The sequence below is a fragment of the Spea bombifrons genome, chromosome 1 (assembly GCF_027358695.1).
Source record: "Spea bombifrons isolate aSpeBom1 chromosome 1, aSpeBom1.2.pri, whole genome shotgun sequence".
In the NCBI taxonomy this organism is placed as follows: Eukaryota; Metazoa; Chordata; class Amphibia; order Anura; family Pelobatidae; genus Spea; species Spea bombifrons.
The window spans coordinates 64,406,360-64,434,276 of NC_071087.1; the positions used below are offsets into that span (position 1 = coordinate 64,406,360).

At 40.3% G+C, this 27,917-nt stretch overlaps 1 protein-coding gene across 1 annotated transcript in view; it reads right to left on the reverse strand.

Annotated features, from left to right (window-relative positions):
• The window catches only part of TEX15 (testis expressed 15, meiosis and synapsis associated), a 33,197-nt gene extending 17,775 nt beyond the window's left edge, over positions 1-15,422 (reverse strand). The window contains exons 1-5 of the mRNA XM_053465257.1: positions 15,304-15,422; positions 11,257-11,397; positions 10,551-10,847; positions 4,233-4,470; positions 3,707-3,853 (exon numbers count right to left, since the gene is read on the reverse strand). Of these exons, the coding sequence (XP_053321232.1) occupies positions 3,707-3,853; positions 4,233-4,470; positions 10,551-10,847; positions 11,257-11,397; positions 15,304-15,422 (942 nt within the window). The remainder of the gene's footprint in view (positions 1-3,706; positions 3,854-4,232; positions 4,471-10,550; positions 10,848-11,256; positions 11,398-15,303) is intronic.
• Between the last annotated feature and the right edge of the window lie 12,495 nt (positions 15,423-27,917).

Genomic DNA, 27,917 nt, shown 5'->3' on the forward strand with positions numbered 1-27,917 from the left:
GGCAATCATAGAGGTCAGACATTTCTTGTCTAGACGGCACGATAACTGAGCACTGAGTAATACTCAGTGCCGGTATTTAAACTTGACGCTCGTGGCCACCCCGCTCCTGCGCATGACGTCATCCAAGCACATATGTATAAGTGTGGGTGAACACAGATGTCTATGTATAAAAGTGTGTGGGTGAGCACAGGAGTCTGTGTATACGTGTGTGTGAGTATGAAGGTCTATGTATGTGTGTGTGCATGGATGTCTACATTTAAGTGTAGGTGAGCATGACTGTCTAACAGTGTATATGTGAGCATGTATGTGTAGATATGTGTGTGCGTGAGCATGTATGTGTAAGTGGTGTGAGAAGGAGTGTGTGTTAAAATTAGTGTATGTGTGTGTTACTAAGTATGAGTGTTTGTGTTATGAGCATGTGTTAATTTGTTAAAGTGTGTTGACGTATGTGTGCTAGAATGTATGTTGGAGGGGGTAAATGGCAAATAAGGCACAGACAAGCTGTTTGGGGGCAATAATGGCATAGACAAGCTGCTTGAGAGCAATGATGGCACAGACCAGCTGTTTGAGGGTAATGATGGCACAGATAAGCTGTTTGGGGGCACTGACAATCTGGGGGTAAATATGGCCCAGGACGGATGTTTGGGGGTTAGGATAGCACCGATAAGCTGGTTAGGAGCAAAGATGACATTCACATGCTATTTGGGGCAAAGGTGGCACTGTGATACATGTTGCTTGGTGAAGTTGGGGGCGCCTGGTTGTAGGCTTGAGTTAGATGCCTGGTTCAGACATGGCTTGTTACTATGGGCAAGAACATGACTCAGTGGGTGATCCTCACGGCATCCTTCCAGATGACCATAGGTACCTAATATGTTTGAAGAAGGTAGAAGTTTTTGCTTGCACACAAGCTTCATGAACTGACCCTTGGCCTGGTTAGACCTTTGCTGCATTTTAGTTTGAATGGTTGTATTCATACCTTATTGAAATTTCTTAAGCTATGTTAAAAACAGTTATGTTAATGTCTGGGGTTTTTTTGTGGGTGGTGGTGGAACTTTTAAATAGGCATTGATTATATTATATTATATAATATATTATATTATATCTTCTTGATCTCTATATAAAATAGATATTACAAAATAACAACCAGTGCTGCATGCTTGGAAATAAAATTAACAGAAAAAGAAAACTGCATGAGCAGCTTCACACTAGACCCACATGATATTTTAAGTATGTTCCCATTTCCTTGATAGCTAGTAGATTTGTATGCTTTGGTCTATTAAACTAAAAAATAATAATGATGATAATATATTGTGATAAGGTGCAGGGTGTTGTCACTGGGCCCCTGGGGTGGAGCATACGGATAGTAGGGCGGGCTGGTGCTCCAAAGCACTGGTCAGCTGCAAGTAGTTAACTGCAGTGACTGCAATAAAACCTTGGGTGATGGACAGAAGAGGGGAGTTTTGTTTGAGGTCTGGAAGCACCATGGATTGCTATGCAACAAAATGGCAGTCTAAAAGGTTGGTGAGGCCTGCATTTTATTTGGTTTAGACCCTGATTAGTAAGGGAAATCTATGTTAGTTAGAGCTCAGATAAGCTAGAATTTTATGTAGGGATTTTGGGATGTATGCTTCTGTTACTGACTGCTGATGTGGATATACAATAAACTGTGGCTTAATATTAATTCACCAAGACTGTGCCTTTTAATACCCTAGAGGACCATGCTGTTTGTAAGGACATGGTACCCTGTGTGGGTGCAGGATCACAATATATAAAATAGTTTTTTACCAGTCAAGTATGTAAGTCAGTGTATCATATCTAAATGCCAGTTTTCATAAAATGAAGCCATAGGTATAGTTCAAAAATAATTAAAAAAAAGAATCCAGAACCATGGACCTACTAAGGGATTTGTCAGGTAACCTGTTTTTTTAGCCTCTGGACAGTACAGCTGAATGTATGAATCCCAAACAACATGGGAACAGCATGGGTTATGAAGACTGACAAGCAGAGCAACCAAAATGCACTAGCAAACATACTCAAAACAAGTGGTTACACTACATATAATGTCTAAAAAAGACATACATTTTATCAGACTATTGCAAATCTGGAATAATTTGTTTTCCTTTCACTTATTTATTCACATTACTTTAATTAGTTAATGTGTACAGCTTAGATACGACAATCTTACCAGCAGAGAAGAGCTTCTGATTAACTTTAAATGGTGTCAATGATTTGCCAGTCACTGGCAGTCCTAGAAATTTTACTGGTAACAACACATATGGTAGGCAATGCCGAGGTTTCTCAACTGCTTTAAAGTTTGTATCATATTCATACAAATAAACCTGTAAAATATTTGCAAAATATTTTGTGTCAATCTCATAAACACAAGAAACAAACAATCTTAAACACTAATGGTTAAAAAATATAAATATGTAGTATTTGCCTGCTTTTGTTTTCATTTTGTATGGCACAAACGTTTTTGTGGACCATAAGTCATTCTCACATCAGCAATAGTTAGGCAATCTATACATATTTCAATCTACAGTAATCACTCGGAGATTGAAATAATCACGTATTCCCAGAACAACACAACAGGGTACAGGCCAGAAAGAGAAAATCAAGGGGTTTTCACTTTTGTTTAGCTGGATCTTGTACCAAAAATGTATAACATGCAAGTTTTGAAAAAAAAGAAAAAACATGAAGGGTAACAGTAAAAATATCTCTGTGTTGCTATACAAAATAAGAGTCCATAAACAACACATTAACATTCAATACAAGAGTCCTAAAGGGCAGTGATACCCCTATGAAAACGGCCATCAAGCAAATAACAAAATAGACACTAACTCAGACACTAGACACAGCTTAGGCAAAATAAAGATGACCTTAACAAATAAACCCAATGCAGGGCCTATGCTAAATTACCTCTCTTCCAAGATGGAAAATCTTGGATGAACAGTTGTGTGAAAAAGAAAGTACCCCCTCTTTGTTTTTGTTTTACATCAGGACATAATAACAATCATTTTGACGTTATGTTTTTGAGTAAGTCATGGCATGGTGTAGTATGTGATGTGTTCTTATTAAGTTATATTTACCTAATTTACACCTGCTAAGGAACAGGTGATTGTTATTATGTCCTGATATGTAAAGCTATAGAATTCAAAGAAGACATACTTTCTTTTTCACACAACTGTAAATAGAAGGACTTTCAGCAATGGGAATATGGAGTTTACATGTATGGTGGTGTTGCCAATATGAAGCATAAGCAGCTTGTGAGGCAATAGCAATCGCTTGGACCTTAGTTGGCTTCCTAGGTTTAATAGAATAAGCTAAATTTTAGGAACTGAACATGCATTTGCTATGCTGTCTACAGTTCACAGTTGTGTAACAATGTGCCTTCATAAAAGCATTGATTAAATAAATGAGATCCAATGGACCAGAGTACATACTGTACTTCAAAAAAGGCTTGCTTGATTTCTACATTGATTGACACACATTGATATCACTACCAAATGTGGTACATCACATACATTTTGAATGCAACCTGAGAGTAAATTATATGCTATCTGGTAGAATCATGTAGTGCCACTATTTTTAGAAAAAATGGCCACACATACCTCCACAAAACAGTAATAACAAAACAATTTCCTTTTTTAGCCTAGCAAGCTAGAAATGCCTTGAGTATGTGGCAAAGAAAAAAAAAATGACATACCAACGAATTGGCAACTTGTTCATCAAAGGGATCATTCAATGCTGGTGCCTTTTTTGACATGTGGCTGTCAGAGTTTGGGGATGGATCCAGAGCTGGCTTGTTTAAAGTCACATTTGGCTGGACTTTTTTTACTTTACCAAACAGGACCTTGGACAGAAAAGAAATGTATTATAATCTTTTAACAATGAAAGTGTATTCAATATAAATGATTTACGTGTTTCTTCTACATTGCTTTCAAGAAACATTAAGAATTTAATAATATTTTGTTGAACCATATGAATAGCCCATTTGTGCTATTTACAAATCTGCTAATTGATCATCGTCATTAGTCACTCATGAAATACAAAGAATGCTGAAACAAAGTGGTTTATGTGTTTGAATACTGAATATTATAACAAATATGTATTTGATATTATGAGGAAGACATCACTGGATTCTGTTTTGTGGTCATTACTAACTGAACACGTGGAGTTTTTTAATGTATAACAAATGTTCAGGATGGTGTTCAATAAAAAATTATACATACCTTGAACACTAAAACAGTGTCTGACTTATCATTCTTTTGTTTAGAAGAAGCCAATGCAACATCAATGTGCCTGAACAGATATACCCCCATGAGAGGGTTGCCTAGGTGTTTTGAGGGTGTATTGTTCACCTTTAAGCCTTGCTGACATATATCTATGGCAGAATTGTAAGGCAGTACTAAGAAGCAGAAGTTTACTTCTAACTCTCTTCCGTGCCTTCCAAGTTCACGCATCTCTGACCTGGAAAGAGATATATAAAGTAAAATGACTTAATGTTGTTGACACTATGCTGAAAGTATTGTTCCATACAGGGCGAACAGTTAAATCTAATAATGAGGTACTAATTACCTAAGGTTAATACCGGAGCAGCTATTTACTATAGTACAAGATAAAGCTTTTTTTTTTTTTTTTTAGACATAAAAAAGCTATAGTTCTGGAACTGTCAGGTCTAAAATCGCTGCATACAACATACTAATAAAACCCTATACTGATATACCCTTGACAAGCTAAGCATGTATAAGGGGATGATTAAAAATGAAAAGTGTACAACACCTATAGGAAACCTCCCACCACAGGCTCCATGAGCAACTGAGGAACCAGGGGAAGAGAAGCGCTAGCTCAGTACCCGGTGGCGGAACTACCGGGGTCGCGACTGCGACCGGGCCTTGGAGTTCTGCCAGTCAGGGGGGCCCAAGGGGTGCCGAGCAATTGCTGAAAACGAATGCTCGGCAACTCTTGGGCCCCCCTGACTGACAGAAATCCAGGATGCCTCTGCTCCCCGCCGCTGCCGTCGCCGCCTGCCTCAGCGCTGCCCAGAGTGCAGTGTTGGGAGCGTGAGGCATTTGTCTCGGGTGCCGGCGCTTCACGCTGAGCGCCGGCATATGACGTCAGCAGTGAAGCGCCGGCACCCGAGACAAACGCCTCACGCTCCCAACACAGGAGTTGAAGGTAAGTGACCTACAAAGGGGGGGGTAGGTAGATCGTGAGAAGGGGGGGTAGGGAGGGAGAGGGTAGATCGTGAGAAGGTGGGTTAGGGAGGGAGAGGGGAGACTGTGAGAAGGTGGGTTAGGGAGGGAGATGGGAGATTGTGAAAAGGGGGTAGGGAGGGAGAGGGTAGATTGCGAGAAGGGGGGTAGGGAGGGAGAGGGGAGATTGCGAGAAGGGGTTAGGGAGGGAGAGGGGAGATTGTGAGAAGGTGGGTTAGGGAGGGAGAGGGGAGATTGTGAGAAGGTGGGTTAGGGAGGGAGAGGGGAGATTGTCAGAAGGGGGTTAGGGAGGAAGAGGGGACATTGTGAGAAGGGGGGTAGGGAGGGAGAGGGGAGATCGTGAGAAGGGGGGGTAGGGAGGGAGAGGGTAGATAGTGAGAAAGGGATAGATGGGTTGGGGGTGGAGGGCCCTTAACAGATTCTCGCACCGGGGCCCTGAGGTTTCTAGTTACGCCCCTGTCAGTACCCTATATCTAAATAATGATTTACTATATAATGTACATTTATTCTAGTCTGGTACTAAACTAAGCTGAAACTGCAGTGCACCCTCCCCTATAGTTGCCTAGCTTGTCAAGAGTAAATCAATTTGGGGTTGGGTATATATATTTTATGCACATTTTCAAATAAGCTGATTAAAAGAAATGCTTTAGAGTTCGTATATTTTGCCTGCTATTAGATTAGTCTCTGCGTTAACCCCTTATGATAATAGTGTTACAGAGTAACTAGGAGAATATAAATAACCACTAATTTTTGGGGGTCCAATGCTTAACCACTTCATGATCAACTGTACTTTGTACCCTAAAGACCAGACCCCAATTATCCCAACTTTGTTCCTCCACGATCCACCTTTTCGTGTTTTAGTGTACCCATTATATTGTTTTCTCGAGGACAAATAGGGCTTTCTTTTAAAACTATTTTATAAGTATAGTGCAACATTTAGTATGAATAACAGTATTAAAAATAAAGGAAATTAAAAATGAAAAACTTCTTTAGTGTTTCCAATGCCAAATGTCTATCAAATAGCTGTTTTCTTCCTCCTATTCTTTTATACTAAACACTAGTTATGTGCATTCACATTTGTAATAAATTTCTTTTTAATGAAAATATATGAAACTCATACACATATACAACTCATACTGAAACAAACAAAACCAATCGCGAAATCTCTATTTCGTGAAGATTCACTCACCATGCTTTGTCACGATTACAAGCGGTTTTGGCATCATTATATCCCATTTCGGCACTCTTTGTTGAGGTAAAGTGCAAAGTGTGTAGGAGGGTACATATAAATAAATGACTGATAAAAGTAGCCAAAACATTGATGGGTCTCATTGATGGTTATGGTTGTGATTGACACTGTTGTGAATGAGGTCTTTCTGGTCAATAGATTATATGTGGCGGTTGAAAAGCTGGCCAGAAGGTTGATAGAGGAGCAGAGACGTTGAATGTAAGTCATCAAGGACACCACAGAGTGCATACTGACCACACCCTGTTACTCAAGTGTTAATGGCAAGTTGGGCCTTAAAAATATTTTTTTAAACTGGAGGGACATGAAGCACAAAACTGATGCAATCCAATCCCTTGCTCCCATGCATAGCAGCAGTCAGTTGGGCTCGATACTTCTCGCATGTGGTATAGCTGCCCATTTGCATGGCAGAATGCCTCCAGGTCATGCAAAGTCTTTGGTCGTCTTACATCAAGCGAACGTTCTGAGATCTCCCCAGAGCGGCTTGATGATATTAAGGTCAGAAGACTGTGATGGCCACTCCAGAACCTTCACCTTTTTCTGCTGTTACCACTGGAGGGTCAACTTGGCCTTGTGATTCTGGTCATTGTTGTGCTGGAAAGTCCAAGACCGTTCCATGCATAGCTTTTGCCACTACCTCCTACTACTGACCTTCTAAGTTATTGGATTCAGAAAGCTGTTATCTGACCAGGCCACTCAGTTACCCAGCAGCTGCTTTCATGTCTATCCACCAGTGTCGAAGGCAAGAGGGTTGTTTTTCAGTGACAGGCAAGAGTCAACCCTCATACCTGGTATATTGGAAGTCAATCTGACCAAATTAGGTTATCCAGCACTCATTATTAAAATGAATAAGGTTCTAGTGGTTCTGTTTTGTGTGCTTTGTCATATCTAATAATGGGCTTTGCCTACTTAAGCTTAGCTTTACATTTGCTCTAGTTTTCCTCATTCTGAGTCTGCTTATAGTTCCGAAATGCAACCTGTGGTTTCCCTTTTCTTTTATTCTTATTAACAAGTTTGATGCAATATTTTGCTGCCTTTAGTAGAACTTCTCTTAAGTATTTCAGTTCTTTCAGGACTCCATTTAAAGATGTCCAGGTCATCAAAGACACCCCTACATATCTTGCAATTGTACAGAAATCATAAATCAGCCTTCTTAAATCTTAGTTTCAGTGCAGTGCAACTCAGCCTCTGTCTTTATATTAAATCACACTGATTCATGATCCCCAGACCCAAACACTATGCTACAGTGACATCCAACATTAGGTCTCTATTTTAAATACTAGTTCTAGCACAGCCTGCTTCCTTTTTTTGAAATTGCATTCTAACTACATAGACTTCTACAAGATTATGGAGTGTTTCTGTGGGATTTTTTGCCTGGTGTCCACCTAGCTCACAACCTCCATCCCAATTCATCCCAAAGGTGTTGAGGTCAGGGTTCTGTGCAGGTCAGTCAAGTTCTTTCACCCCAAGCTCATCCAACCATACCTTTATGGACCTTGCTTTGTGCACTAGGGCACAGTCATGCTGGAATAGAAAAGGGCCCTCCCCAAACCGTTCCCACAAAGTCTGAAGCATAATATTGTCCAAAATGTCTAGTCATGCTGAAGCATTACAATTTCCCTTCACTACCTAGCCCAACCCCTGAAAAACAGCCCTATACCATTATGTCTCCTCTTTTAAACTTCACAATTGGAACAATGCAGTCAGACAGGTAAACCCAGACCTGCCATACATAGAAGCGTAATTCATCACGCCACAGAACACTTTTCCACTGCTCCAGAGTCGAGTGGCGGTGTGCTTTACACCACTCAATCCAACACTTGGCACTGTACCTGGTAATTAGAGGTATTTGTGACCACTTTTTCGGGATATTAAGATGCTAAATAGCAGACAGGTGCTGCTAACCAAATGCCGTTGATTAATTCATCATCAACAAGTGTGATAAAAGACAAAGTTTTAACATTTTGCTAGTATGAAGCATTCAAATGTGTCTTAACACAATGCCAAGGAGAAAAGACATCAGCAATGATCTTAGAGAAGCAATTGTTGTTGCCCATCAATCTGGGAAGGGTTATACAGTAATTTCCTAACAATTTAATGTACATCATTATACAGTGAGAAATTATTAAAAGGTGGAAAACATTCAAGACAGTGGCCAGTCTTCCCAGGATTTAACATCCTTGCAAATGCACCACAAGGTACATCTCAGACTCTACAGGCCTCAGTTAGCAGGAAAGTGACCTTTCCTGCGCCTACCCACAATACCAACTGCACCTTATCAATGTGATTCCCCCTTCCACATACAATAAGACAATACACAGCAAACTTCCAAAAGTGATAAAGTGCGCAAAATCCAATAAAAATCAAAAAGACCCTGTTATACACATGTATTTCAGGCTCAATGAGTCGTATGTCTTAAAAAGAAAAACACAGGCAGAACCAATAGTGCAATACAGTCCAGACAGGTATTCCTTCCCCAGGTGTTAAATGCACTCACAAAGGAGAAGGTAGTAAAAGCTCCTCAGAATATATACCCTGAACCTCCAGGTACCTCCAGGCTTATAATGGTAGACACTAAATAGAAGAGAGGGGATGGTGTTCTCAATATAAAATCTTCCGTTTTATTTTGGTATTGGTTGTAAAATAAATGAATAAAAAAAAACAATAAATAGAATTTGTGAATATAAAACATATATTTGCAAATTCTATTTATTGTTTTTATTTATTTATCAAAGCAAGTCCAAGTCCTAAAGGACCCTCTATGCGGAGTTGGGTCAGTGCCCAGATGGGGTTTTTACCGATGACCGCCACTTTTCCTCTGTACGTTCAGCCCCAGAGCACTTCATGGCTGCCAGAACTTTGCTGCACCAACCCAGAACACTTCACCAAAACCACTAGCGTGATAGAAGGCGTACGGACTGACCACACGGGAGTAAATAGGAACAAAGAGAAATCAGGAGCGAAATATAGGAGCCAGGCCAGACTCAAGAACAAGTCCAAGATCGTGGATCAAAATCCAAGGCGAGGTACCAAAGGGAAAGGCTGAGACAAAGTCACAACAAAGCCAAGGTCGTGGCAGATAGCGGTCAAGCAGGGTCAGAAAACAAGCTAACAACGAGAGAACACCAAAACCAAAGATAATGCTCACTAGTACAACAGTTGGGTGCTGTTGGTTAAAAGCCAGGGGTTTAAGTAGTCAAACTTGGCACCAAGCGGGAGATTAAGAAAAACCCACCAAAGAAATGGCGGCACCCATAGAAGATACCAAAAACATGGTGACCGTGTGATACATCACTTCCAGTTTCCTTTTGTCAGTAGAGAAGTCCTGATCTTGGAAGGAAGTGCAGTGTGGGAATGAATAACAGGTAAGTGTATGTGACCAAACCCTCACTGGGGCCACTGGAGAAGCCTGAGAGCCAGGCTCCTCCCTACCGACTATGGGCCCTGGCTTTATAAAGACTTCTGTGTGTAGGTACAGGGGGTCAGTTTCTACTTATTTTTACCATATTTCCTAAATATTAGAGACCAGTAATAGATAGTGGAGGTTAGGAGCCCATTATATTGTTAATACCTTTACTGACCCTGTTGTCTCTGGGAGGCAGTTGTGTACCCATTGTATCCCAATATCTTGATTTTTGTTAATGTGTACTTTGCTGGCTATATCCAGCCATGTGTGTGAAAAATAAAGCAGTCTTCATTTTGTTTATACCCTACACTGAGTCTCGGCTAGTGACTGGGAAACTGGGGAAGGAGTATGTTGTCCCAGGCTAAGGGAGCACAAGTCAGCGGAGGTATTCGGTTGGACTATTCAGCTCTGTGACAGTGTATAACACCTGGACTCTGTTCATTCAAGTTCCATGTCTGTTACAGCCTGTAGAGATCACAGACCGAGAGTCAGATCAAGAGTACCTTGTATGCTAATGACCAGACCAGCTGCATCTGCTTACCTGGATGCAACCTTCCTATTTAAATACTTGTTGATTCCATCATTCCAGGCATTGCAGATTAACAGCAGGGGCTTTATACACATACAGCCAATCTGTCTTCTGGACCTATGCAACTGCTAGTAGTGTTCTGTTGGTTTCCACCTGTTTAGACCCAGCTTGTCCTGACCTTGCTCTCGGCTCCGGATATGGCTCTTAATCGTGATCTCCTGGTATTGACCCAGCTTGCTCTGACATAGTTTCCTGTGATACTGCTTGTTCCTGTGATCTTCTGATTCTGATCTGGCTTGCCTGACCACATGTGCTGAGGGTTTTCTGCTCTGTGTCCAGCTCCCTGTCGTGTTTCCAGTGCCCTGCCTGTGGGCTTCCGCCGTGTTCCTGTTTTGTGCCCTGATCGAGGGCTTTCCAGCCTGCATGATATAGTCCAGGATCCTCATAAAGCTTGGATCATGTGCAGAAAGTGAACATTTACAGGAAATTCCATCCAGGAGCAGATTAAGGGAGAGTAAATTCCCCTGTGTTCCCAGGGAAAGGAGAGACCCTGAAGAAGATCACTGAGCCAAGTATGGCACTACCAACCTGAACCTGTGTGCCCTGTCTGAAGTAAGTTTCCACAGACTGGCTTAGCTTGACCTGGCAGTGAAGTAAGCCAACAATTGCTAGGCTTTATTTTTATGATTTTGTTTTGGGCAGTTTATTCCTGCTGTGCCTCTGAATTGGGTATTCCCCACTTTTACGTAATATGTTTCACCCTGTTTAGAAATCTAAAACATTCTCTTATGGTATGTGTGTATATATATATATTATATATATATATATTATATATATATATAATTATTTCATATATTACCTTTTTTGCAAAAAACTTTTCTCCAAATCTGAATTGATGACCATCTTGGCATCGCCATATTTATAAGAATTGTTTACTTCGTCTGCTACATTTAGCCTTGCTTCAGTCAATATATTCTGAATGTCACTGTATTCCCTCCTGCTAGACATACAACAAACAAGGCATGCTACAAAACAGAATGGGGTTATCAGGTTAATAATATATAATATTATATATGAAACACACAAAAAAAATCATCATTTAAACAGACTTTTTGGTGAAAACCACTTTTTCATTGATATTACTTAAATCTAGAACACTTTCATATTTATTTGAATATTAATGTTAAAAAAGACATGTATATTTCTATTGTTCTAATTTTGTTCTACCTATTTTTCATTTAACCACATTTTTAAATGCATGTGCTTAGGTGATACTACTGAATGCTATCTACTCAATAAACCTTAAGTATCTCAAAATATTATCTCCTCTCAAAAGTTGGATGAAAGCTTGCATAAATTAATAAAAGTAGATAATCTGGAAAATTATGGCACTCGCCACTAGGACTGTGTGAGGAATGACCACAGCAACCCAGAATTAACTTACCGTATTTGCTCGATTATAAGACGAGGTTTTTTTCAGAGCAAATGCTCTGAAAAATACCCCTCGTCTTCTAATCAAGGTCGTCTTCTAATCAGACCTCCGCCAGGCTGCTTACCGGTGCTTTGGTCGCGAGCAGCTTCTCTTCTACCAGCGGCAAGAGAACAGGAAGCTAGAAGAGTGTCACATAACTCTGCCTCCCACCCTCCTTCCTCTGGGGGCGGGGCCAGAGAAGTTGCTCGCACAGCCGGGCCCCTGCAGAAGTCTTAGAGTGAGAGATCTGCAGTTCAGGTAAGGGGGTGGGGGAGGGTTTTTGAGCAAGTATGTGTGATAAATGGAATGAATGAGTATTTAAATGTTTGTGAATGAGTGTGTGTGTGATAGCATGGATGTGTAAGGGGGGTGGTGGTGGTAGCATGGCATAGGGAGGCTGTACTCACACTCCTAGCATCCCCAGGTTCCAGCATGTACTGGCTGCCTTGGCTTGATAGGAGTGTGATTGCTGTTAGCAGTTATATATATATACCTCCAGAAATGCCTTTTAACCCCCTATATGCCACTCTGCCCCATGATATGCCTTTTAACCCCCTTTATGCCACTCTGGCATATAGGGGGGTTAAAAGGCATATCATGGGGCAGAGTGGCATATAGGAGGGTATAAGACATTTCTGGAGGCAGAGTGGCATATAGAGGGTTAAAAGGCACATCATGGGGCAGACTGGCAAATAGGGGGTATAAGGCATTTCTGGGGGCAGAGTGGCAACCCTGGGGGCAGATGTGCATAACTGGGGGGGCAGGTTGGCAAATAAAAGGAAATAAAAAATATATATTTTTCTCAATCATAGCTTTTATTAAATATGAACAAATTGTTTACATGAATTAATATTTACTGGTAAAACTTTTTTTCCTATAGGGTAGTCTTATATTCAGGCTTTTTGTTTTTTTCCTAAATTAATATTTAGATTTTGGGGGGTCGTCTTATAATCAGGGTCGTCTTATAATCGAGCTAAGACGGTTCTTTCCCACTCCTCAACATAGTTACACTTTTCCAGAAACAAGAATAAGATCAGAGCCTCAATACTAACCTTTACCAGAAGATCTTTTAATCTTGGGAATTGTAAAATTTTGTAGTGGTTTGGACTCACACTTCATTGTACACTTCACTTGGTCTTCCATATTTTTGCTGCTTTAAAAGAGAAATTTTACACATACATAAAATAAAGTTACATCTGCAGCCTATTATATAAAAGTACATCTCTTATCCATTTCTTTTCAATATGCCATTAATGGAGGAAATCATTTGAATTTGGGAGCCTAACAGACAAATGTAGGAACACACTGAATATTTAAAGTAGATAGAAAGTGATTCAAACATAGATATGAAATGGGGGTGGGCAAGAAAGTTCGCATGATACTTTGCCCCGCTAAAATAATAACTTTAAATAAGGAACATCTTTGCCATATTTTACCTGCAAGGGCTAAGCTTACCCTGAATAAGACTAAATTGGTAAAATACATTTTTAGTAATTTCTTTGGTATAATTATACATTAGATTCATTGTACAAAGCATTTTTAAATCTTATGTAATTCCTCCAAGTGTGACAAAAATAAAAAAAATAAAGGGAAAAAAAGAAGTCAAACCCTTCTCTGCCACTGCAAGCAAACACCTACAGTGACCAGAGTTTACAACTGCAGAGATAACTAAACTCCCCTATTACAATTTTTTGTTTTTACAGTAAGGACAATAAATTCACTTCCAAGGATGGTGTTATCAAATACATTAGACACCTTCAAAAGGGGTCTGGATATTTTTTTAGAAAGGCATGACATACAGTGCTATAAGTAGAATAACATTACTATTTTAGAGCTTCTTGATCCAAGGAGAAATACGATTGCCTTTTGGAGCCAAGAAGGAATTCTTCCCCTTGATGGCATAATTCGAACTAGCTTAATTGGGGTTTTTTTGCTTTCTTTTGGATCAAGAGTAGGAAGGTTAGGTAGAAGCATTGAACGTAATGGTCAACCTTATTTACTATGTAACTATGTAAAAATTCAGTTAAGAAAGATGTTAGGTGGGTGGAACTAGAGGAAAGTTGCCAGCAAACCAAGAACCCAAGAGAAACACTGAAAACAAGTTGTGGAGTGCAGCAGGACACAAGTAGGAGCCCAGCAAGTAGCAGAAGGTAAATAGTCTCGTCATCAACAACAGATGGCAGTGGATACAGTGCTGCCAAATGACTGGTTCAAATAACCAAAAAAACCTTGGTAATGCAAGCCAGAAACACACTAGCTCATTTGCGGCTGATGAGTAGGAAAGAGGGTGATGCTTAAAGCACAAGGACTGTGAGCATTCCCGCAGGAAGAAGTGATCCTTACTTGGAATCATAGACCTTCTGACATAAGCAGTAAGGTCACCAGAAAACTATACACCTAAGTAGCCTGAAAGCCGAGGAAGTCTCGAGTCTATACTCTCCTTTGTGCTTTATATTCAGTGCTGCAATACCTAAAAAAATAATGCTAGAACCATCTTATGTGTCATCACTGCCACCACTCAACATGCAGTCTGGGTCCTGTCAGTGCTCTTCTATACTTCATTTGCATTTAATTTCCCAGTCAGAGTTGTAGTTCGATACTTTTATTTTGGTCTATGGACTGCAATAAAGTTTTTACCTGGATATCCCATTGTGTTCATCTGTTGTCAACTGGCAGTACATTGTGTATTTATCAAGTCTTTCATTGGGACCTGGAACCAATTTTTATTGCTTGCAGCACTCAGATAAAAGATAGTAACTTTTCATTCATTTAGGGACTTGCATATTGGATTCTTATAGCTTATAGCAAGAAATATGAACATTTCCTCTCATTGACATCTTTCATAATCATAGTGATGTCAGGGAGTTAAAATGTCGTGCTGAATGTGTACTGAATAAACTTGTAAGAATGGCATCCTGTGTACAATGCTAGAGACTCCTGCTTAGATACCATATGCTAAGATACCATAAATACTAATCTAGGTATTATATCTCCTGGTGCTTATTGATGAGGTCTTCGAGGGATAAAGTGATAGAAGAACTTACCATTCTATGTGTCCATTAATACTAAAATGCAGTAGCAAATATTGCTTGTCTGCCTATAGGTTTACCACTATTTTCCAGTAGCTACAAATTTGACTTTAAGATATGCTTTGATAACTAAGCTTTCAAACAAATAATCAATATTTGAAACGTCAACACTAGAAACTTAGTCTAATTCACTGTAAGACAATATATATTGCAGTCAAATGGTATTCTATAGTGCCTACACAACAGCACTGCTATGCAATTAGCTTTGCCTTTAATCCTTACATGTATGCATCCAGTCACATTGTAAAATGAATAGTCTCCTACCAAAAACACAGCATGCTTGGCATATGTTTAAGCATGCTCAGACAGGACAAGTTGGATGGAATGGGTGGACAAAATAAATCACTAGCTGTCAGGCCCCTGGTCCTTCTCCACTGCACGCCAAGCTCCGTCACGGGGTGGGCTGCGTCCCCATGTTCCCGCAGTCATCCCCACGCCGTCATCAGCCGCATGGGGCACCGCCATGCCATCATGGCCACCACTCCATTATGGCCGCCCGCAGGAACCGCCTCGCAGCGTGACGTCACTCCATCACGGCCGCCTGCAGCAACCGACATGCTGCAGTGCAGGGCAGGCTGCGTCATCAGCAGGAGGGAGTGTCCTGGCCTCTGTGGACCCCATCTCATTGGTGGAGATGGGGGAGGCGGAGAAAGAGGCTGGTAATCCCTTAGGAGGATTTCATAACCTCACAGGTGAGGGCAGAAACACCTGGGAGTCAGTGGGAGGGGCTTTACCTGTGGATTATAAAAACCCTGCACACCCTTAATTCTCTTATTTATTGAGCTTTCTAGTTTCCTTAGCACTGCTCTGACCCGTTCCTTTGCGTATTCTGCCCTTGCTATTTGATTGACCTCCCAACACCTGACCTCAGCATTTTTCTCTGGACTTCCTGTTTCTCTCTTGTGCGGACCCGGCTCAACTCCCGTTGTTGCACCTTCGCTGCCTGCCCTGATTCGGATTTGCCTCTTGGACTTTTGTTCCTACCCTCCTGCTGGGCCACCCTGCTCTACGCTCCCAACTAGTCCTGCTAGAGCCCGACAGAATAACAGAATAAGCCACACCATAGAGCCTGCCATTCAAGCATTAACCCAGCAACTCGTTACATTGATGCAGACCTTCCAGGGAGTACAGGACCAGCAACACCAGTTACAGACCCAAGTACAAGTGCTGCTAGCAGGCCCTCCAATGGGGGTTCCTCCTCTTCTTCCAATACCCCAACCGGGTCTTCCAGATGAGGGAGCGGTCGCTGCACCAGAGTCCCACGTCAAACTACCAGAACGATTTGATGGAGGCCAGTACCAGTCCTTCATAACTGACTGCTCTCAAACCCAGAACATACGCCACCAACTTCGTACAGGTCCGTGCAGCCATCTCCGTGTTGACCGGAGGTCCTGTGACATGGGCACATCACCTCCTACAAGTGAACCAACCAGCTCTAGCCACCTGCAAGCTTTTCGCCGGGCCATGGACACACTGTATGATGACCCTCCTAGAGCGGCCACAGAAGAAGCCGCTTTGCGAGCCCTGAGACAAAGGTGACGGCCGGTAGAGGACTACACTGCGGAATTCTGACGGTTCCAGTGGAAACAGAGTGGAACGAACCCGCTTTATTGCACCAATTTCGCCTGGGCCTATCCAAAATGCTCGAGGATGAGCTATCTTGGGTAGGGCACCCTGGAAGAAGTCATCGTCACTCAAATGGGAACATGCCGCCCTTTCCACGCCCTTCTCGAGAACAGAAGGCGCCAAGCCAACTTGTGTCTCTACTGTGGTGGTACACCCCTAAATCAGAGCAGTACAGCATGATCACACATACTTTATTACAGAAAGGTCTGTGTTGTTTCAGCTCCCCTGTGACCTCCTCACAACAATAATGTCTGAAGTTGGCTATTGATCGCCTCCTAAGCTTCAATGGTGTCGCTGAAATGCTTTGATAGCGAGGCAGTGCTGTGGGGAATTCTCCTCTCTGGCAGCCAGCGAACGTCTGCACGATGGATGCAGACAACCCCGCTGCTGCTGGCACTTCTGCTGGGGCTTCTATGATAGAGCACAGGCGTCATAGAGTGGCATATATGGGTATAAGGTATTTCTGGAGGCAGAGTGGCATATAGGGGGTCAAAAGGCATATCATGGGGCAGAGTGGCATATAGGAGGGTATAAGGCAGGGCTTGACAAATTTGTTTTGAATCTAGGAGCCAGCTAAAAAGTTAGGAGCCATGATTTTTTTTTAAATTAACAAAGTTTAATTTTCAACGACAAAAATTAATGATGTCCCAAGGGAATACCTCCCCCCCTCCCTTAAATATATGTTCACTTTCCTCAAACCCCTATTTTTTTACATTTTGTAATACTTACATTTTGGCTTTTCTTTTTTCCCGCTCTCCTCCTCCGTGACGATCCTCTCCCCGTCACGAGGAACTCTTCTGTGACTCCGCCCCCTTGAGCGTCAAGTCTTGAAAGGGGTGGGACGAAGAGCCTCACTGAGGCACTGCCACTCAGCCGTCTGGGAAGTCTGGCCTTGCTCACGCGGGCCACACATTGAAGTCCGGCAGGTCGCACGTTGGAAACCCCTGACCTAGGCGCCAGGACAAAATTCTCAGTCACCATGGCGACATGGGATTCGTCGAGTCCTGGTATAAGGCATATTTGGGGGGCAGAGTGGCATATTTGGGGGGCAGAGTGGCATATATGACCCGTCAATGGATGTTAAGGGGTTAAAATAGCAAAACGCTACTTGTACTTATTGTCCAATAACTTGCAGAAAAAAGCAAAAAAACATTGGGTATTTCTAAACTCAGGACAAATAGTAGAATCTATTTAGTAGGTTTTTTCATTAGCTTTTTTGGATGAGTAACAGATTTTTTGGGTAAACGTCAGAAAATGTGTTGGTTTTTTTAATTTTTCATCATATTTTATTATTTTTTTATGGGAAATTTGTTAATATGATCCAAAATGGTACCTTATTGTCCTGAAAAAAAACCACTATATAACTTGTGTGGGTACCCTAAATGTGAGAGGAGAAAATTACATCTAAACACGAGCACCGCAAAAATGTTAAAACAGCCTCAGTCCCAAAGGGAACAAAAGGTAAAAAAACAGCCTGGTCCTTAAGGGGTTAAAGGAACTGCAGGAATTTCTGGAAAGTTATGGCTGTGTGCTACAACAATGTGGTAGGGTGGCAAGACGGAATCCTTTTCTTTCAAAGAAAAACATCCAAGCCCGGGTGAAGTTTGAAAAAACAAACATCAGGTCCCCCAAAAGTACGTGGGAAAATGTGTTATGGTCTGATGAAACCAAGGTTGAACTTTTTGGCCATAATTCCAAAAGTTATGTTTGGTGCAAAAACAACACTGCACATCACCCAAAGAACACCATACCCACAGTGAAGCATGGTGGTGGCAGCATCATGCTTTGGGGCTGTTTTTCTTCAGCTGGAACAAGGGCCTTAGTCAGGGAGGAGGGAATTATGAACAGTTTCAAATACCAGGCAATTTTGACACAAAACCTTCAGGCGTCCTTTAGGAAACTGAAGATGAAATTCACCTTCAGCACGACAACGACCCGAAGCTCAGATACAAATCCACAAAAGCATGGCTTCACCAGAAGAAGATTAACATTTTGGAATGGCCCAGCCAGAGCCCAGACCTGAATCCAATTGAACATCTGTGGGGTGATCTGAAGAGGGCTGTGCACAGGAGATGTCCTCGCAATCTGACAGATTTGGAGCACTTTTGCAAAGAAGAGTGGGCATATATTGCCACGTTAAGATGTGCCATGCTAATAGACTCCTACCGAAAAAGACTGATTTCTGTAATAAAATCAAAAGGTGCTTTAACAAAGTATTAGTCGTTAATTTAGCTTTAAAAAGCCATTACAGCAGGTACTGAGCTCTCTCATTTGAAAATGTGATGCTTTTATCATGTGTGTCTGTTACTGTATGATCCTACAGTGTATTTGTTAGATACAATTTATTTAGCAATTTAATAGTTATTAATTATTAACTTGATTTGTTCAAAATGTATTATTAATTAGTATTAATTTGTCAGCTTTTTAAATGGATTATGTTTTCACTAATTTATTTTTTTATTCAATGGATCATTATTAATATACATTTGCCAAATAATGTATTTATTGATCAATATTTTTTCTATTATTTCTTACATATATTTTTTGAGATATTTTTATCATGAGACATGCTTCTCAATTACGATTCATATAATATTTTATATTAAGGGAACTTACGATGATGGAACATCATGTTAGAAGTGAGCTATGACAAAAACTTTAAATATATGAAAATAAAAACATGATCAGAAAAAAAAAACTGGCTCCTAAATTTTTGGGCTGGCTCCTAGATCCAAACCAAATTTGTCAACCCCTGGCCTAAGTAACGCAATAAATTATTATAACGTTATATAAGTGTGTGGCAGCTGCAGTTTAATGTTGATAAATAATGCACTTGGTGTAAAAATCACAAAGGCAGAATTTAGCATTGGGGGCACTGTTCTGTCAGTGACAATTGAAGAGAGGGCCTTAGGAGAAATTATTTCTTATGTGTTAAAGGGAAGTAGACAACGCAATAAACTTGCATATAGAATAATACCGTATTTGCTAGATTATAAGAAGAGTTTTTTTTCAGAGCAAATGCTCCGAAAAATACCCCTCGTCTTATAATCGGGGTCGTCTTATAATCAGACCTCAAATAGGTCTGACTATGAGACTAAGATCCAGATCCCCTGCAGGCATTTCTGGAGGCAGAGTGGCACATAGGGGGTCAGAAGGCATATCACGGGGCACAGTGGCATTTAGAGGGATAAAAGGCATGTCATGGTGCACAGTGGCATATAGGGGGTATAAGGCATTTCTGGGGCAGTTAAGTTGGAAAATAAAAGGAAATAAAAACAAAATATTTTTCTCAATCATAGCTTTTATTAAAAAAAACTGTTTACATAGTTTACATGAATTAACATTTACTGGTAAAACTTTTTTCCTATAGGGTCGTCTTATATTCAGGTTTTTTTCTTTTTTTCCTAAATTAATATTCAGATTTTGGGGGGTCGTCTTATAATCAGGGTCATCTTATAATCGAGCAAATCTGGTAAAACAAGTTTTGAAGTGCTTTCATCAAGAGGTTAGAAATTGTGTCAGATGAAGATAAACCATGCAACACACGAAAAAGCAAACATGAAAAAGAATACGTTACAGTGCTTCCCATCAAACTGCAAAATAAAATAACTATGCACAAATTGGTCTATTCTCTAAAAGGAGTTTGCAAAAGAGTTGTGGTTTTAACTCTTACTTCACTATTCCTTATCAAGGACCAGCACTGACTGGGTTTGCCAGCAAGAGGATCTCAGCTGGCCCTATATAATGTATAATTTAATGAGTAAGGAAACTGAAGAAATCTCACTCATTTAACTATACATTATACCGTGACAGCCAAGCTCTTTTGCAGTAGAGGCTCATTGGGGTTGGCCCTTCATAATGTATAGTTAAGTCAAGAAGCTGAACCGACAACTGACCTGTTAATGCTGTCTTTAGTGAATAAACCCCCAACAATAAGGAATCTAATGCAATGTCACCAGGTGCCTAATCCACAGAATTGATATGTTTGTACTAAAGTGGCTGTGACCAATTTACGGTAGTCAATGGATTTACCGTTACTTGGTGCTTAGACATGACCTCACATGACCTTATTTATATCTGGTTAATCCACAAAAAATTTAAAACAGAGTAAAAAAGAAAAGGTAAAAAGATCACCCAATCTGTTTAAAATTTCTTGTGCAGCTAAAAAAAACCCCCAGCCTAAAAAAAAAGTTCATTGGAAACTGATTATTTAAAATGTCAACAAGGAGCAAAAAAACTGCATTCTTTTATCACAGTTGTTTCCTGTCATGGTGTAAATTGTATGTGCCAATTGCTAGAACATGAAAAGTAAAGCCATCTTTTATATGCAAGCACAATTACGGAGTTCTATTAAACAATTATGGCTGTTCCTATGGTTCCATGCACCTGATTGCATACATTTAAGGATTCTGGAGAGACCTTTATTATTACTGCCCAACGTCATATAGAATACAGATGGCTTTTGAGTAGCCAAAAAGACACTATACGAGACAAGTACCTAGAGTGAAAAGAGAGGTTACGATGCCATAGGCAGGACTTATACATTACATGTTCTGCTGACCAGCACATACATAGTACTGCCGTGTAGTATGTGGGATGTATATCCTACCTGCTGCAGGGCACAACTTTATATGTGCTGGTGGGTGGTCAATAAAGTAAATGCATTGTGATCAATATGGCCATCTTAAATATGAGGCTGTTAGCGTTTGGCTACAAACAACAGGTCTAGGAATGAAATGAAAGCACAAGAAGGAAGGGCACAAATGAGAAAAGAACACCCAAAAAAGATTAGTAACAAAAAAAAATATTTTATTTTATGGGGTTTTATTAGCGAACCAATGGGTTCCATTTAAAAATGCTTCATATACTTTGCCCACTAGAGGGCACTGTCATACTTTTATAAACGTTAGTCTAAGACTTGGGGTTAAAACAAGTCATAATTATATAGTATACAATGGCTTAATTATGGCCTAATTTGTACCAGTCTCTATGGAAATCAAGTGCAGGCATTGGCTGATAGTACTTGACTATAATTCATCCCAAAACTTTTCAGAAGCTAATGCAATACTCCTCAAACTACCTTGCGATAAAGCTACCCCACTAATAATTACAATGGCCACTGAGTCACTTCATTATTATGTTCTGACAATTAAATTTCCGTAGACTATGGCGGCCAAAACAGAAACTCGTCATACAGCAACCAAAATAAAATACATCCTCTTAATGACACAAATGCATTTGTTTGTCTGTAACCAGGAAATACTGAAATACCGCAAAGTGCAAAGCTCTATAGAGTTTTCTGTCAAGACCTCTTCCTTTTTTACAATCAGCCGTTCTCACCTTCTTGTGCCACGTCATTCATATACTTTCCTTGCAATGCCTCCTCATATACTTCCTTGCAATTTTTTCTCTTTCCATACACATTGAATGTTAACTAATGTAATACCACAAAGTATAACATCCATTATTCATTATTCATTTGTGGATACAGCACAGTATCAGCTTTGATATAACCTCACCAAATAGCTGCTATAGTCTGCAAGATAGATAGCTAGATATTTTCTACAATTTGAATTGATTGAAATGCACCAATCCACTTTGTTTAATCTGTCACCTGAGAAACCTACTGACTGCAGCAATAGACATAATTCCTAGGACTGCTAGGTCAAATACTTTCCAAAAAATTATTCCTTAATCATGGAAAATCCTGTCTCAGGGAATGCTTTCCCATGTAATTCAAAAGCAGGCGCTGTAATATGCTGCTGCCATGGTAACGTAAATGCTTCTGAAAATTTCTGTTGGTTTCAAGAGATTAAATTTAAAAAGTCAGATTTGCTGAAGCTTGAAGCAAACTGTGTGTCTGTGTGTCACAAAACTGTGATTCTTGAACCATATCAAAACAACATAATGACACGAATATCATTAGAAAATGAGGAATCTATTGTCCAAAACGTCATAACGCAATAAAAAGCTACAGAGATAAACAATATTACTTATCTGTAATTCATATTTGCATTTAAAAATATATACATATATTATTAGGTATTTACGGATGATATTGACTCGCATTGACTTATGTATGTGGACAGAGGCAGCCAATGAAGCTTTGAGATCGTGGTAAAATAGGTATATGATGCAGCCAATATCTCTGGAGCTCAGAGCCTAAAAGAGCAACAGCACAACCCATTAGAGCAGTCTGAATCCGTGCCAGACCATAATTTAAGTGATTTTAAGTTATTCACCAAGGAAGTTTTCAAATAACTAGTTTACTTGTGGTCATGTTATGGCAGGATGTAATTAGTTATTGTCTTTATAAATTATGAGCAATAAAATGCTTGCTACTTTAGGATTAAACAGGTAAAGTTGTTTACTACTTTAGAACTAGATGTCCCATTAGAAATATAATTTCTAATGCTCATGAATAAGCAAAAGCATTTTGCTGAAAACTCATGTTACGACACAAACTCAGGGACTGATAGGTTGTTGCCATTAAACTAGGTGGTGTTTTAATGTGATTAAACCTTTTGTGCAAAAAATAAAATGACAGACCAAGGTTATGTTTAACATGCATTACTTTTTATGAGCATGTGCTGTACTTGTATTCCAAATCAGCGAATTAACAACTGGGGAACAAGCATGGCATATGACATTTGTAATTCACCTCATTGTCCATCCGTTTATACACTTCCTATGTAAAAGCTTTTTTTATTTCGTATTGTATAGTTTAATGGTATAGTTTGCTGTCGATGGAAGCATTTACAGTTTTTTTTTTAATATACACATAATGTATCATGTTTATATCTAAAAAAAATGGTTTCTTTTGTTCTTTAGGTTCTATCAAAATGTCTGCTCCAAATATACAGAGTCCTACACTGCAAACTACATGGTACGGTAGTAACAAAGCCAGCGCTTAACAGTCTAGGGATTCCATATGCTATATCAATGCTATATCAATGTTACCAACCGTTTAATAACAGACATGTGATTCCACATAATGCTCCAAATGGAAATATCATGGCAACTCCTTCATAAATATTAATTGTATCATCTATTTCTAGTTATATATTTATCCATGTAGTGCAAATAAACATAGAAAACAAGAACTAAATAGTCACTACTAACAAAACCAGTAATTAAACCGTTATTCTGCAGTGAGAATGCCGACAACCCCCTATATTACTCCATAGACAACATGCTACACAACTAACTGTATAATGCAGTGTGAAGTAAAAGGCAGCATTGATGTATCACAAATAAAAGTATTGTCCAACTAAAAGTAAGCATTTAGAACCATGTAAAATGAACTAACATCCCCTAATGTTACTGAGGATGTGATGTACAGCATAGATGAGCTCGTTAAGAATAAGCGAAAATGTAAAGTGATCAACATACTTTTATTCACATTTTTAATGTCTTATTTCTCAGGATTTATTTTGTCACACAGCCACCTTAACAAATAATTTTATATAAATGGTAAAGTCTCTATATTCTTATTTAATAACTGAGGGTATAATAAGACAATTAATAATTAAATTGAATCCCTAAATGAATCCATACAGCAGAGTACATGAAAATAAGCATAACGCTTGCCAAAAAAGATAATAAATTGCAATAAACCCGTAGAATGCATTCTCATAGTAACTGCAGTAACTTCCTTTTTCTGTATCACATATATATATATATATATATATATATATATATATATATATATATACACCCTTGGTCTTGGCTATAAGTTACTTGGTAATGGTGCCAAAAGCTGGCATCACATCTCTTCACCTATAGACCTGGCCTAACCTTGAACATAACATACACACTGTAGCATTAATTCATTGAAAGACACCTGCAGGCACAATGTTAATACATAACTTTCACAGTGCCAAAAGGGGGCAATCTGTGACCATGTACAGGTCTGTCTAGAAAATCTTTTTTGCTTGATGGAACTGAGAAACGTTCCATTCAGTTTATACTACTTTATATGTAGACGCCACACAAAATAACTAACAGTGCTTTTAAGTTTGTGGTAGTTTTCCCATATATGTGATCATGCTGTTTAATGATCTGTTAGAAGCTGATGTTATTAAAACACAGCAGTATAAGTAGCCTGAAGTAAAATGCTAGGTTTTCGATAAGTCCAACAAATAACTATAAGTGTAAACAGCATGACATATAATGTACAAATCACCGAAATGTATTCATCTGATATACGTTTATAACAGTAGATAACACAATGCTGATCTACAAACACCTATCTGTTTCTTCAAATAATGGCAGAACACTATTTCATCTACAAACCATGCAAATACCTATTAATACAATAGCACGAGAATTATGATTTTTAACTCAAATACATACAATTGACTGCCCGAGAAATGGGTTATTGTGAGGCTAGATTTTTTGCACTTGTTTAAGACAATGAGAACAAAACAGAATTAAAGTTCACCCTACTAAGTTGGTAACTAAGTGTATGGCATTGTGTAACCACATCATTCAGAGTTCCTAATTGGACTAACACAAATGTGCTCATCCCATTTCTTTGAACGTGATCAGTATAAATGCATGCTAAAACTACCGCTCTATTTACAATAACGCAACATAAAATGAAGCAAAATTGGAGGATTCTTCAAGTTTTTACCTTTTGCTGCTGTCGCTAACCAATAGTTCTCATCCCTGTACAGTACCATGGAGAGCTCCAGGACCAGGCACGCAGAATCCGACAATACACTATAGGCAGTAAGCACCCATAGCATACTACACTAGAACCGCCCACCCTCAACTATGCCCTGCCTGAACATGAAACCAATGTATTCTCTAGAGAGCAGAACCTTTGCTCAAATTAACATTTCCTTTAACAATGTTCGTACAACCATTTAGAGTAGACACATACTACTACAAAATACACTAAGTTTTAATATGGTTAAACATACATATAGAACCATGAAATGGAGCAGCATATTACCAACATGCAATATTTGCTTCCTTGTATATTATAATTTCTTGTATAATATGGTTTGTGTTCATCTGTGTACTGACTTTGCACATGGATTATATGCATGCCATCCTAAATTAAGGAAAAAATGTGTATGTGAGATTCTGTATGATGTTTTCTCATTCAGTCATAACAAATATTCATTTTTAGAGCTTGCTGTTTACTACAATCTCATCTGCATAACCCATGCTAAAGTACCAGCTAGAGTGACAACACCCACCACAGTTTAAATGCAGTTTAAATTAGGTTGAATGTGATTTGTTCAGTTCTAATACTACAGGGAGCGTGTTTTTAAGTGGGGAGTTGCCTTATGTCTTAACCAAAGCAGAGTCACCTGCTGACCCTGTTACAAGCTGTGCTGAGTGCCAGAAAATCAGGTCATATCTAGTACCTTAGAACAAATAGTCTCACAATATCGTAGGACAATGCATGTTGCTCATTTTTACCTTCTCAGGATGTTTTCTTTGTATGACGGGTATACTGCAGGGACAGTTACACGGGTGATCCAACCAAATCACTGAGCAATGGAAACGTTGGGAGCCTTACCTTTCATTAGGGCGGTCTGCCCCTGGTAATGTGCGCAGGGGCTGCCACTCTAGGCCAAAGCCAGAGTATGTCTGCTATATATTCAAGCACTGTAAACATAGTTATTGTGCAGATACTCAGCACATGGGACCCAAAAAATATCTAAATAGCCGCATCAAATGCAACAGTGATGAATAAGACAAAACAGAAAACTACCCTCCTATGTGCATTTATGCACAAACATCAGGTGCTGCTGAGCTGACAGATATGCAGGCTTTAAGTGAAAATGCAGGCTTTTTTCACCGATTCAGTATTCGAACTTGAAGCGGGCACAATGTGCTTATTCCTGAGGAAACATACACACATTCATTCATTTTAGAATGCAATTTTCATCTCACTGAAGAGTCCTCTCCTCTACATAAAACCTACCTGATTCCAGCTTGGCTCAAATGGTGTTTCCCCATAAAAAGGGTGCCCAGTGTGCCAACCACCAGGTCTTAAGCATTTTGAATAAATAACTGAGGATCTTCAGGGATTAAATTCCATTGGGCCAGCCATATCATGGAACAGATGGGAAGGGTCCACTTCCCTCCATGAAAGCAAATGGATTCCAGTCTGGCCCTAAAGCTGGTTGCCCATAAAAAAAGGCGCCCAGTGTGCCAACCACCAAGTTTTAACATTTTGAATCAGTAACTGGGGATTTTAAGGGGTTCAAATACATTTTCCCACCAACATTACAGTACGGATATGAATGGTCCACTCCCCTACATAAAACCCAGTGCAATCCAGCCTGACCCAAAACGGGTGCCCAATGTGCCAACCATCAGGTTCTAGAATGAGGAATCTGCACACTCCAAGGGAACCCAGGTGCTTAACTGTGCCAGGAAGGGCCAGCTCCCCAGTAAATCCAGAAGGTACATGAAGGCACCAGGCAGATGTACTTGAAAAAGACCTCATTGTGAGGTCGAAACGTTTTTTTCTCTCAATAAATTTGCCTGACGCCTGGAGCCTTTATTGACCATCAGGTTCTAAGCATTTTGAATAAGTAACTGAGGATTTTGAGGAGAAAAGATCCATTGGTCCATCCACGTTAAGGTATGGATATCAATGGTGCACTACCCTACATAAGTGCACCACCCTACATAAATGCTTATTCCAGTCTGAATCAATAGTGCCTATTGCAATAACCCAAGCAGGGGCGTAACTAGAAACCTCAGGGCCCCGGTGCGAGAATCTGTTAAGGGCCCATCCCCACCCCACCCCATTTATCCCTTTCTCACGATCTACCCTCTCCCTCCCTACCCCCCCTTCTCACGATCTACCCACTCCCTCCCTACCCCCCCTTCTCACGATCTACCCACTCCCTCCCTACCCCCCCTTCTCACGATCTACCCACTCCCTCCCTACCCCCCCTTCTCACGATCTACACACTCCCTCCCTTTGTAGGTCACTTACCGTCAACTCCTGTGTTGGGAGCGTGAGGCGTTTGTCTCGGGTGCCGGCGTTTTACTGCTGAGCGCCGGCATATGACATCATATGCCGGCGCTCAGCGTTAAGCGCCGGCACCCGAGACAAACGCCTCACGCTCCCAACACAGCACTCTGGGCAGCGCTGAGGCAGGCGGCGGCTGCGGCGACGGCAGGGAGCGGAGGCATCCTGGATTTCTGTCAGTCAGGGGGGCCCAAGAGTTGCCGAGCGGTCGTTTTCAGCAACCGCTCGCCACCCCTTGGGCCCCCCTGACTGGCAGAACTCCAGGGCCCGGTCGCAGTCGCGACCCCTGCGACCCCGATAGTTCCGCCACTGAACCCAAGGTTGGGTGA